The sequence below is a fragment of the Dama dama genome, chromosome 33, assembly GCF_033118175.1.
Source record: "Dama dama isolate Ldn47 chromosome 33, ASM3311817v1, whole genome shotgun sequence".
In the NCBI taxonomy this organism is placed as follows: domain Eukaryota; kingdom Metazoa; phylum Chordata; class Mammalia; order Artiodactyla; family Cervidae; genus Dama; species Dama dama.
This window is the reverse complement of record NC_083713.1, coordinates 3,710,159-3,722,369: the sequence shown is the minus strand read 5'-3', so window position 1 is coordinate 3,722,369 and position 12,211 is coordinate 3,710,159. Positions and strand designations below refer to the sequence as shown.

The 12,211-nt window shown below is 43.2% G+C and overlaps 1 protein-coding gene across 1 annotated transcript in view; it reads left to right on the top strand.

Annotated features, from left to right (window-relative positions):
• Window positions 1-12,211, top strand: part of HERC2 (HECT and RLD domain containing E3 ubiquitin protein ligase 2) — a 238,172-nt gene that overhangs the window by 192,975 nt on the left and 32,986 nt on the right. The window contains exons 71-78 of the mRNA XM_061135706.1: window positions 4,271-4,378; window positions 5,853-5,984; window positions 6,385-6,543; window positions 6,627-6,745; window positions 7,353-7,478; window positions 7,927-8,082; window positions 8,474-8,589; window positions 8,690-8,888. Of these exons, the coding sequence (XP_060991689.1) occupies window positions 4,271-4,378; window positions 5,853-5,984; window positions 6,385-6,543; window positions 6,627-6,745; window positions 7,353-7,478; window positions 7,927-8,082; window positions 8,474-8,589; window positions 8,690-8,888 (1,115 nt within the window). The remainder of the gene's footprint in view (window positions 1-4,270; window positions 4,379-5,852; window positions 5,985-6,384; window positions 6,544-6,626; window positions 6,746-7,352; window positions 7,479-7,926; window positions 8,083-8,473; window positions 8,590-8,689; window positions 8,889-12,211) is intronic.

Here is a 12,211-nt window from a genome sequence, read left to right as displayed (position 1 = left end):
AGTTGGTTGCCCACATTTGAAAGTTAGTTTTATTGAATACCATATTTTCCTCCTGTGAAAGTTTGTTGTTATAAGTGACATTCTCAGATAAGGGTTTGTGCCCCTTTAAAATGTTCAGTAGTTTCAAGTCTTGTCTTTCAAGACAGTTTTTTTTGGCATTACAGTTTGTGGTATTTGTTTGCAACCTTGTTTCAATTTTCTTTTTCATGGATATGTGATTGTTATCTTGTGTTGGATGCCTTTTAGAGGCATTGTTGGCTACTTCCTTTTCTCCTGTTTGTCTCAAAGCATATCTGTTGTGTTTATTTGCCCCATGTTCTTTCTAATTTAATTTTCATTTCTGAATTTAAAAAAATTCTTTACTAAACTTTATCATTTAGTGTTTTGTCCTAATTCTTATTTACATTGTTCTTTCATATCATGTATCATTTTCCTAATTTCTTTTAGCTTGGTTTGAAATAATAGATTATATTTTTCATGTGTTTTGTGGGCACATCTTTGTGGCTTGCCTTCATTGTTTATAGGAAAATGTTATTCTATTCTTATTCTCTCTTTTGTAGTAATAACTTTATATTGTATTTGACCTCGATACTTTTATCCTGATCATTTTTATGTGAAATTAGTTTTCTTAAACTTTTAGAATGAGATGGGATTCACAAAAGCTTCTTTAACTTTGAACTCTTAGTCTCTCATAGTAGAAATTAAGCAAAAGATAATTCCACTCAGAAGTTACCTAAGACAAAGTCTAGTATACCTCTTCCTCTTTTCTGTTTCTCTCTTCCTTGATATCCAGTCTGCCAGCAAGTCCTAACATTTCTCCTTTAAAAATATATTTCAGATTCAGCCATTTATCACCATTCCAAATCATTCTGGGCCTAACCATCTAGTTTCGCCTGGTTTATTATACTAACTCATATACCAGTATAGTATAGATGTTCTGTTTTTACTTCTCACCTTCTGTGTCTCCCAGAACCAACTCCTTACGTGATAACCAGAGAGATTCTCTTAAAGAGGGTCAGAATATACTGGTACTCTGCTTAAAACCTGCCAGTGCACCCCTGTAACCTTAAAATAGGCCTCAGATCCTTGACGGTGGCTGTGCGACTTCCCGTGAGCCTTGTTTGCCTCTCAAGCAGCAGCATCCCCTTCCTCTTTGCCTGTCTCTCCTGGCCCCTCCACGGCCTTTTTCATGGGGGCCCCTCGGTGTGTTTCGGGGATAGGCCATCGGCCTGGAGCAGTGCTCTCGTAGGCAGCTAGCTACGGATTTCTGGCCGCGTCTCCCTGTGGAGCGAATCCTTTCCTTGCTACCATGTACTGGAACAGCCTTTCCCAAGTGTTGTTTCAGACTTTCTTCTTCAAACCAGTTACGCCTGGTGGCATTTAACGGACACAACCTGTTTCTGTCTTATGCTAGAACAGGGACTAGCTGCAGTTAATGTTATATACAAGGCATGAGAGTGGGAAACCTTACCTTATTCCATAGAGTGAATGCATATCATTCTCTTAGCATTTGGTATGTTAACTGTTGGTTTTTCATACATGCCTTTATCAGGTTGAGGAAACTTTTCTCTTCCTAGTTTGTGGGGGAAATTTTATCATAAGAGAGTGTTGGATTTTGTCAAATGATTTTTCTGTGTATTGACATACTGTTTTCTGTATTAATCCTTTATTAGTATGGCATGTTATGTGAATCAGTTTCTGGATATTAAACTTGTGTTGCATTTCTAGACAAATCATAATTGTCCACAATGTATAATCTATAGTATATGTTGCTGGATTTGGCTTGCTAATGTTTTGTTAAGGATTTTTTAACCTATTTTCATGAATAGTGTCAGCTTGTGGCTTTCCTTTCTTTTTATTTTTTTATTAAAAACTTCAAAATTTATTTATGTAGCTTTCCTTTCTTGTAATATCTTTATCTCATTTTGATATTAGAGTAATACTGGCTTTACAGATTGAGTTGCAGCATGTTCCCTTCTCCTCTACTCTCTGAAAGAGTTTTTGTAGGGTAGGTATTCTTCTTCCATAAATATGAAAACATATTTACAGAATATGTCTTCTGTATAAAATTTAAAAAGCAAAAATAAAAATGAAAACTCCCTCACTTGTATCTCCTCCATTCTCACTGCTACAGCACTCTACTTCTGACATCAGACATGTGAGGGTTTCCATACATCATGCAGCTGCGCAAAATCAGCTGGTGTCCTGCAGTTTAACTCAATCCTGACACTGGGTTAGTGGCTTAAGTCCCACCAAGACTGCACCCACTTCAGATGCCAGTCAGAATGCCAAATTCTGACCTATGCTGCCTGCTGACTTCCTGTAAATCAGAGGTTTCCACAGCCTCCTCCTGAAGTTCAGTTGATTTGCTACAGCAGCTCACAGAACTCACAGAAACATTTACTTAGGTTCATTAGTTTGTTGTCAGTTCCGTTCAGCTCAGTCATGTCTGACTCTCTCTGGCCCCATGGAGTTTTTATAAAGGACATGACAAAGAATACAGGTGAACAGCCAGATAAAGAGGTGCATAAGAGTTCAAGATTGTGGGTGGGCTTGTTGAAGTCTTCTGTATCTTTACAGATTTTTCTGTCTCTTTGTTCTGTCAGTTGTTGAAGGCTAAATTTTGAAATCCCCAGTTGTAAAAAAAAAAAAAAAAGCAGGATTTGCCTGCTTTTTTCATTTATATTTGTTTTTCTGTCATGTGTTTTGGGGCTTTGTTCAAACCTAAAAGAAGCAGAAGAGATTAACAGGAGACAGCAAGAATACACAGAAGAACTATACAAAAAGGTCTAAGGACCCAGAGTCATTGTTATCATGTTTTCACTGTTTTCTTGAATTCTTTGAACATATTTATTGTAGTTTTGAAGTCATTGCCTACTCAGTTCAGCATCTGGCCCATTAGGGTCAGTTTCTGGTGCCTGATTTTCTTTGAGAGTATGGCTTACATTTTTCAGTGTTTTTGCATATTCCATTATATTTTGTTGAAAACTTGGACATTTTAGATTCTGTTGTGTCACTTGAATTCTGAGTTTTTAAAAAAGATTTGTAATTGTTGCTGGATTTCTATGGGTTTTTTTGTGTGTTTCTTTTGTAAGATGCCTGGAATTACTCTCTAAAATCTCTCCCCTGCATCACATATCCACTGATATCCCAGGTTACTTTTTTATTTTGATTTTTGTTTTCTAGCCTGACTTCAAGGGTTTGTTCCATATCTGCTTGATTTAGCCTGCTCATTTCCCCGTCTGTGGATGGATCTCTGTGGATGGAAGCAAGGGAGGGCATGGAAGTCGGTGTTTTGGCAGTTTTCCTGCGTGTGCGTGCGTGTGTGCGCACACACACGCACATGCACACGCACACCCAGCTCTCCGTTTTCTTGAGGACATGTGCCTCGAGTCACCCAGGACTGCATGATGTTCTCATTGAGTCCTTCTTTGTTCTCTGACTTCCAGAATCTTCTTGTTAGATTTCTGGCTAGTTCTCATGTCTGGCACCCCCTAGCCACACCACATTCTCGAGCCAGCAAAGATGCAAGCTTTTCTGTGTGTCATCAGTTACGCTCCCTACTCTCTGACTTTTAGGATCTCTGCCCAGGCACTGCCCCTGCTCTGCACCAGTTAGCACGAGGTCGCTGGAGACAGAGTCCCCTCTTGGGAAAGTTGAGCTGCAGCCTCACAGGGCAACCCCAGGAGAGAACACATAGGCTGTCACTGTTCCTACCTGAGTTGGGTAGTTTTTCCGTGAATGAACTCTTCTCAGTTCGTTGTTTGCCTTGAATTGATTTGAAGAGCCCTGGAATCATTGTTTCTCACTATTTTGAGTGATTTTATAGTTGTTTTGCCAACCTTTTCCCTCCACCATAACCCAAGTCATACCCTTCCCTGATTCTTTTCTAAGCTAATTTGTCCCAGAGAAGACTCTAGATCTAATGCTAGATTCTTGGTGGACATGATTTTATATGGCTTTTAAAATGTGGGGGGCAGGATAATAAAGCTTGGTCTCCTGGTTAGGGCTCTAGCATGAAAATTTTCCCAGAAGTGAGACCACAAAACCAGTTGGCCGAGTGAGAGTGAATTGTGTTGTTTCCATCACGGGTGAAATGCTTTGTGGGAGGCAGAGTTGGAGTGCAAGGAGTCCTTATTTTTTGAGGTTAGTTCCTCCTGACTTTGCTGCACATCACTGTGGACTCCCTGCCTCTGCGTGTATGCTTCTGGCCCCGTCTGTGGAGTGTCGATCGGGAGTGTCACTCTGTCTCTGCTTGCCTGTCCTCCAGGTGCAGAAGGGCTCCGGGTGGAGTTTGACCGGCAGTGCTCCACCGAGAGGCGCCATGACCCTCTCACAGTCATGGACGGCGTCAGCAGGGTTGTCTCCGTGCGGTCAGGTAGGAGGGGCTGAGCCTGCTTCTGTAGAACAGAACCGTTAGCACCGCTAACTAGAGCACTACTGCTGCGTTCTCACATGCGTCTGCAGGAGAGGACGATACGTGACCTAACTGCAAAGTACACTAGGTTTTATCTGTTTTCCCCTGTGCTTTCAGTAAGATGATTTATTCAAGTGATGCATGTGCCTCCCCACTGGTGGGTGGGATTACTGGTGTCCAGTGTGACTGCCGGTCCTTGTTGGGGACACTGGTTTTCTGGGGGTGGGGGGGGGGCCTGGTCTCACCTAGACAGTGGAGATGGTGCTGTAAGGCATTTGGGAGTGTCAGACTGATGCACGGTAAAGACGGACATACTACAAGTCTTCTTAAAGGTTTTATTTTTTAGTTGATTGCTGTGAGGAGTTAGGCTCCACACAGAGTAAGTGTCGTGTGCACGCGGTGGACAGTACTGGAGAAGGTGGGAGGTTTCTCCTTTGGGTCTCTCTCTGCTCTGATGTGCTCCATGAGATTGAATAAGAGCGAATCACTCTGTCTAGGGGCTTGTTAAATGCCCTTCACTGGCTTTTTTAGAATCATCGGTGCAGGTGTATATGTGTCTGTGTGTGCAGATCTCTTCAGATATCTTTATTCTTCATCTGGAGCCAGGGTCAACAAATGTTTCCTAACATAACTACTCCCCTCTGCCTTTGTAGCAAAGGCAGCCACAGACCAAATATAAATGATGGGCCTGGCTGTGTACCAGTAGAATTACTCACAAGACATTACTTTGGATGAAGTGGTATCACAGATGAGCATGGATTTTTTTTTCCTGGCAGCTTGGCAGATGTCACTGTAGTATGCAGTGGTGTTCTGAGATGTCTTCAGCTTCTCTGCTTCCAACAGGGCCCCTTCCAGGCTACCCCCACCCTGCTGGCTGATGACTCCTCTAAGAGGAAGCTCTGTTGGGGTGGCACACCATAAGCTTGTCCCCCAGCTCCTCTCCAGGGCACCCCAGGCTCTGGCAGGGCTGCTCTCCCCTCCCTGGGGGGTGGCTCATCTGTGCTGAACTGCCCTGTGCTTCAGTGGGGGCCCCGTGTCTTTGAACACTTGATTCCCCTTTGAGGAAGACTGAGGCTTTCTCTTTGGCAGCCTGGGTAATAACCATTACATCAGATCCTCTCAGAGAAAGTCCTGTAGGCCCTGACCCTGGAGTGAGCATGGGCTGGCTCTGTAGGCCTCTCCCATGGCATTGTGGTTGTGTGCGTGCCTTCTGTTGGGGCTGTGCGTGCCTTCTGTTGGGGCAGTGCCTGCCTGTCCTCTGCTTCCCAGTTGCTTGCTGCAGTGTGAGCTGAAGGCCCTGGTGTGAGCGCACCTGGGCAGTGGGCTGGAGGAGCCAGCTGTCTTTTAGGCAGGGTGTGAGTGACTTTGTATTTAAGGAAGTTGATGTTGATCTGATGATGGGTAAACCCACCACCAGTGTGCTTTTGTCCCCCAGGCCGGGAGTGGTCTGACTGGTCCAGCGAACTGCGCATCCCAGGGGATGAGTTGAAGTGGAAGTTCATCAGTGACGGGTCTGTGAATGGGTGGGGCTGGCGCTTCACAGTCTACCCCATCATGCCAGCTGCAGGTGAGGAGTGGGCTTGATGATCCAAGCAAGGGAAATACACATGTATTTTCATTTGGTGCTTTGTAGTCTACCTTCTATTGTGTTGGGACCCAGCACTGGCCAAGGCCCCACCACATCAAGGTTCAGAACTGCAATGAGCTGTTTCAGTTGTCGAGCTGTTGGGGTGTAGCACTCTCTTTTCACCCAAAGTTTCCCAACTGTCGCTGGTTGCAGTTCTTCAGCCATGTGAGTTTTCAGGTGAAATGTCAGTGTACGGAACGTGGGTAAGTGACACGACAGTGGCCGCAGCCCTCTAGCCATGGCATCCATGTGGATGAAGCACTCACTGTCGGTTGAATCTCCTTGTGGGGTAGCTGTTGCTCTGCCCAGCAAGGGGACAGTTACAATTCCCTTTCTTCAGGCCCCAAAGACCTTCTTTCTGACCGCTGTGTCCTCTCGTGCCCATCCATGGACTTGGTGACTTGCTTGTTGGACTTTCGGCTCAACCTTGCCTCAAACAGAAGCATCGTCCCCCGCCTCGCCGCGTCCCTGGCAGCATGTGCGCAGCTGAGTGCCTTGGGTGAGTGGCACCTCTGTTGTCAGGTCTGTCTGTCTTCTTGAGAAGGATGGTCATCCTCTGACTTTTCTGTCTTCTCATTCCAGCTGCCAGTCACAGAATGTGGGCCCTTCAAAGACTGAGGAAGCTTCTTACAACTGAATTTGGACAATCAATTAACATAAATAGGCTACTTGGAGATAATGATGGGGAAACAAGAGCTCTGGTATGAAACATTACATTATAGTTTCTAGTTATGTGACCCTTTGGGACTAAAATGTTGCTTTAATTATTTTAACTTCTTAATCACAGAAGAGTTGGGAAATTTCACATAGGACTAAGAGCCGTTCTTGCATTCAGACTCCTTTATGTTGCTGCTGTACTGAATGCAGGCTGGACTCTGATTATAGAAACAGCCCCATGTAGATGGCTGTGAGAATAGGATTGTCTGTTGGGCTTTATGTGTCAAACTCACCACATCCCCTTTGTTTTGCTGGATGAAGTAGTTAACTGTTAAAAGAATGCTTATCTTAACCACGTTGGAGGTGGAGGTTTGTGAAGCAGAAATTCCTTTCTGGTTCCCTGGGAGAACTGTTTTTGTTATACTGAAATTAAGACCAAACATTCTGTAGTGAATTTTCATGCTCTTTTTAATTTCAGTATTCATTATGTCTTTTTAGATTTTTTCCCATTTATAACTATCAATCACTTGTTTTAGGGGAGAATAGTATCAGTATAATTAAACATTTGACTCACAGAAACAAAACACTCAACCCAACTCTGCTGAATTTGGTTTCCTAGTATGGGCTATAATTTTGTTGTTTTCTTAAAAGAGTTTTTCAGGCAGTGCTCTTGCTGCTTTGGTGAAAGGCCTTCCGGAAGCTTTGCAAAGGCAGTTTGAATATGAAGACCCTATTGTGAGAGGTGGCAAGCAGCTGCTGCACAGCCCATTCTTTAAGGTAACACTTGGCTTCTTTTGAGGTGGTGAGAGAACCCCAGGGAGCCGTCAAGTACAGTACATCAAATATCAGGCATCCCTGAGGACAGGTACAGGTATTGAAGTTGGATGTGAAACATTTTCAAGATTGTCTGCGTGACCTAAGCTCCGGTGCTTTGATAACGGTGTGCCTTCAGATGCTTTTACTTAGGTGGCAAGTATTGCAGCAGTGGTCTGATCTGACTTCCTGTTGTCAGGTGCATCACTAGGGACTGGGTAGGAATAATCCACATCATTGGTGATGCCACGCCCCTTGCTGGGCATGTGGCAGTTATCCTGGAGTGAGGAATTCTGAGGGAAGACCTCCAGAGAGCCTGCATGGGGGCTGTCTTTGGCATGCAGTGCTGGTGAGGTAGAATGTTAGCTGTGTCTCTGAGTGTCCCTGTGTTGTTAATTTTTGGTGGCTGCAGGTACTAGTAGCTCTTGCTTGTGACCTGGAATTAGACACGCTCCCTTGCTGTGCTGAAACACACAAGTGGGCTTGGTTCCGGAGGTACTGCATGGCCTCCCGCGTTGCTGTGGCCCTGGACAAGAGAACGTCACTGCCCCGTCTGTTTCTTGACGAGGTATGGTACCTTATTTTGGAACCTCTTTGGGGATGCAAAGTGTTTTCTTTTATAGTGTGAAGAGATGCCGGTGTTATGAGATAGTAACATCTGCAAGGCAAGGAATACCATTAAAAAAAGAAGCACATGGTTGAAAATGAATAACACTGAATTTCAGTTAAAGTTTATTTTTAGTAAAGATATAATGATACTGCCTAGACATTTTAAAGTATCTTCAATGTAATATAATGTCGGTTTTGATTTTTTACCCTAAAATCACAATGTTGATGTTGGCATTCCCTTATTTTCTTAGTTGGGAAGACCTCCTCTCCTGTCTTCTTGCCTTAGTATTATTTATTTTATTCCTGAGAGATGAGTGCTTGATTTATAATCTCATAATAATATTGTTCAGGTGGCTAAGAAAATTCGTGAATTGATGGCAGATGGCGAAAACATGGATGTTCTCCATGAGAGTCACAGCATTTTTAGAAGAGAGCAAGATGAACAGCTTGTGCAGTGGATGAACAGGTTGACTATAGCCAAAACAAGAGTTAATATTGTCTGTGGGAAAATGGTGTTTCACATGGAGTTCTTTCCCATGTCAATTGTTTTTTAATGTCTGTTACAGGCGACCAGATGACTGGACTCTTTCTGCTGGTGGCAGTGGAACAATTTATGGATGGGGTCATAATCATAGAGGTCAGCTTGGGGGCATTGAAGGTGCAAAAGTTAAAGTCCCTACGCCATGTGAAGCCCTTGCAGCTCTCAGACCTGTGCAACTAATTGGAGGAGAGCAGACACTCTTTGCAGTGACAGCTGATGGGAAGGTAAGAACGTGTGTTTTCTGTGTCATACTGACATCAAAACTGAGAGACAGCTGTGGCTAGAGGGCAGTTTGGATCATAGTGTGTATAAGGATTCTGTACTGAAACATTATTTCAAGATTAATAGTATTTATAGCATTCTGAAAGCAGTATGCCATAAATTCTATAGTATTTCTGTATAATCTTTAGTGTATTCTATGACTTTAGAATTTTTTACTTTGAAATGCAGCATACATACAAGGTATGTATGTATGATTTACAAGGTAAATTATAGTTATTGGCGTATCAGTCCATTTGACGTATGTATTACATTTTTGTCTGCTGTCATGATGCTGGCATTATGCTATCATAATGTCTTTAAAAATTTTTTTAATTGGAGGGTAATTGCTGTATTATTGTGTTAGTTTCATCAACATGATCATCCATAGGTATACGTATGTCCCCTCCTTCTTGGACCTCCCTACCACCTCCCACCGCGTCCCACTGCTCCAGATTGTCACAGCACACCGCGTTTGAGCTCCCTGTGTCATCCATTTGCACTGGCTGTCTGTTTCACATACGGTGCTGTATATGCTTCAGTGTTGCCGTTTCAATTCATCCCTCCCCCTCCTTCCCCCACTGTGTCCACAAGTCTGTTCTCTGTGTCTGCATCTCCACTGTTCCCCTGCAGATAGGTTCATCAGCACCGTCTTTCTAGATTCCATATATATATGTTAATATACAATATTTGTTTTTCTCTGACTTACTTCACTCTGTATAATAGGCTCTAGGTTCATCCTCCTCATTAGAACTGACTCAAAGATGTTCTTTTTGTAGCTGAGTAATAATCCATTGTGTATACGTACCACAGCTTCTTTATCCATTCATCTGTTGAGTGACATCTCTGTTGGTTCCGTGTCCTAGCTACTGTAAATAGTACTGCAGTGAACACATGTGTCTTCTTCAATTATGGTTTTCTTCGGGTATATGTCTGGTAGTGGAATTGCTGGGTTATATGGTAGTTTGGAATAAAACTAGTTTTTTAAGGAATCTCCATACTGTCTTCCATAGTGGCTGTATCTATTTACATTCCCACCAACAGTGCAAGAGGGTTCCCTTTTCTCCACACCCTTTCCAGCATTTATTGTTTGTAAATGTCTTGCTGATCGCCATTCTGACTGGTGTGAGGTGATAACTCATTGTAGTTTTGATTTGCATTTCTCTGATAATGAACAGTGTTGAGCATCTTTTCATGTGTTTGTTGGCCATCTGTATGTCTTTGGATAAGTGTCTGTTTAGATCTTCCACCAATTTTTTTATTGGGTTGTTTGTTTTTCTGATATTGAGCTGCCTGAGCTACTTGTATATTTTGGATTGCAGTTATTTTCTTCTGTTCTGAGAGTTGGGAGAAAATAATTGCAATTATTTTATCCTTGTTTTTAGTTTCCTTTGATCTACAAAAGCTTACAAGTTTAATTAGGTCCTCCTTGTTTATTTTGTTTTTATTTCCATTATTCTAGGAGGTGGGTCATTGAGGATCTTACGTGATTTATGTCAAGGAGTGTGCTGCCTATGTTTTCCTCTAGGAGCTTTCTAGTTTCTGGCCTTTAATCCATTTTGAGTTTATTTTTGTGTATGTCTTAGGTGTTCTAGTTTCATTCTTTGACGTGTAGCTGCCCAGTTTTCCCAGCACCACTTTTTGAAGAGGCTCTCTTTTCTCCATTGTGTATGCTTGTGTTATTTGTCAAAGATAAGGTGCCCATAGGTGCATGGGTTTATCTCTGGACATTTTGTCTTATTCCATTGGTCTATATTTTTTTGTGTGTGTGCCAGCCATACTATCTTGATGACTATAGCTTTGTAGTATAGTTGGAAGTCAGGAAGGTTGATTCTTACAGCTCTTTTTTTCTTTTTCAAGGTTGCTTTGTCTATTTGGGGTCTTTTGTGTTTCCATACAAATTGTGAAATTTTTTGTTCTAGTTCTGTGACAGATACCGTTGGTAGTTTGGTAGGGATTGCATTGAATCTGCTTTGAGTAGTATAATCAATTTCATGATACTGATTCTTCCAATCCAAGAACATGGTATATCTCTCCATCTTTTTGTGTTGTCTTTGATGTCTTTCATCAGTGTCTTACAGTTTTCTGCATACAAGTCTTTTGTCTTTTTAAGTCAGTTTATTCCTAGGCATTTTGTTCTTTTTGTTGCAGTGGTGAATGGGATTGTTTCCTTAATGTCTCTTTCTGATTTTTCACTGTTAATGTATAGGAATGCAAGGAATTTCTGTGTATTAATTTTATTAATATATCCTATGACTTTATTCTGGAGAAGGAAATGGCAACCCACTCCAGTATTCTTGCCTGGAGAATCCCATGGACGGAGAAGCCTGGTGGGCTACAGTCCACGGGGTCTCAAAGAGTTGGACACGACTGAGTGACTTCACTTACTTACTTACTTACTTAACTTACGACTTTATTATATTTGTTGATCAACTCTAGTGGTTTTGATTGATTAGCTCTGCTTGTAGGCTACCCTGCAGTGTTTGTTCCTTAGCCAGGCAAGAGGTGGAGAAGGCCAAGGCTTGTTAGGGCTCACTTGTTCACTTGGGCTGTGGAGAGGGTGGAATGTGGCAGCCACGGTTAGGATGTACTGGGCAGTGCCTGTGGCGTTAGACTTGCCAGATGTTGTCACAGTCTGAGACGGGTCGTGTGCTCTCCCAGAGGAATATACCTCAATTTGTGGGTCCCTAGGAAGAACCAAGCTGCTTAGACTCCCAGCATGGCTTGGGCAGTAACCTGTGCCTGCTCACAGCTGTTGGCAGCTGCCACCTCTGGGGTTGGGACTGCAGTGGCGGCTTTTTGTCTGCTGCCTCAGGCACTTGCCCTGGTTTTGGCAGTGTCTGGTCACTTACGTTTACATAAACTGCAGTCGTGTCACATTCTGCCTCTGGCTTTCCACCAGTTTTGCTGGTTTTGGCAGCCACCACCTGGGCACACACCGCTGTCTGCAAATGCGTGGAGTTAGGAGTTGGAGTGTTCCAGTGACAACGATATTTTGTCTCTCCGGGATGCCCAGGTTTTTCCCTGGACTCGCTCAGCTGTGTCCTACTAACCTCCTCGGAGTATTCTCACAGTTGGCCAAATCAGGACATCTCCCTGAGATTCAAAGCTTGAGCCTCAGCACTCAGCCCCCATTTGTTCCAGGCCAGCAGTGTGAGCAGCTTCTCACCTGGGAAGTAATGTTCGGCAGCTATCTCTGTGGTGACTTCTCTCCATTTTGCCTTCCGAGCACCCGCCGTTGTGCTCCCCTGTCAGGTTCTGAAGCTCCCCCCTTCCCCTTCCATGAGGG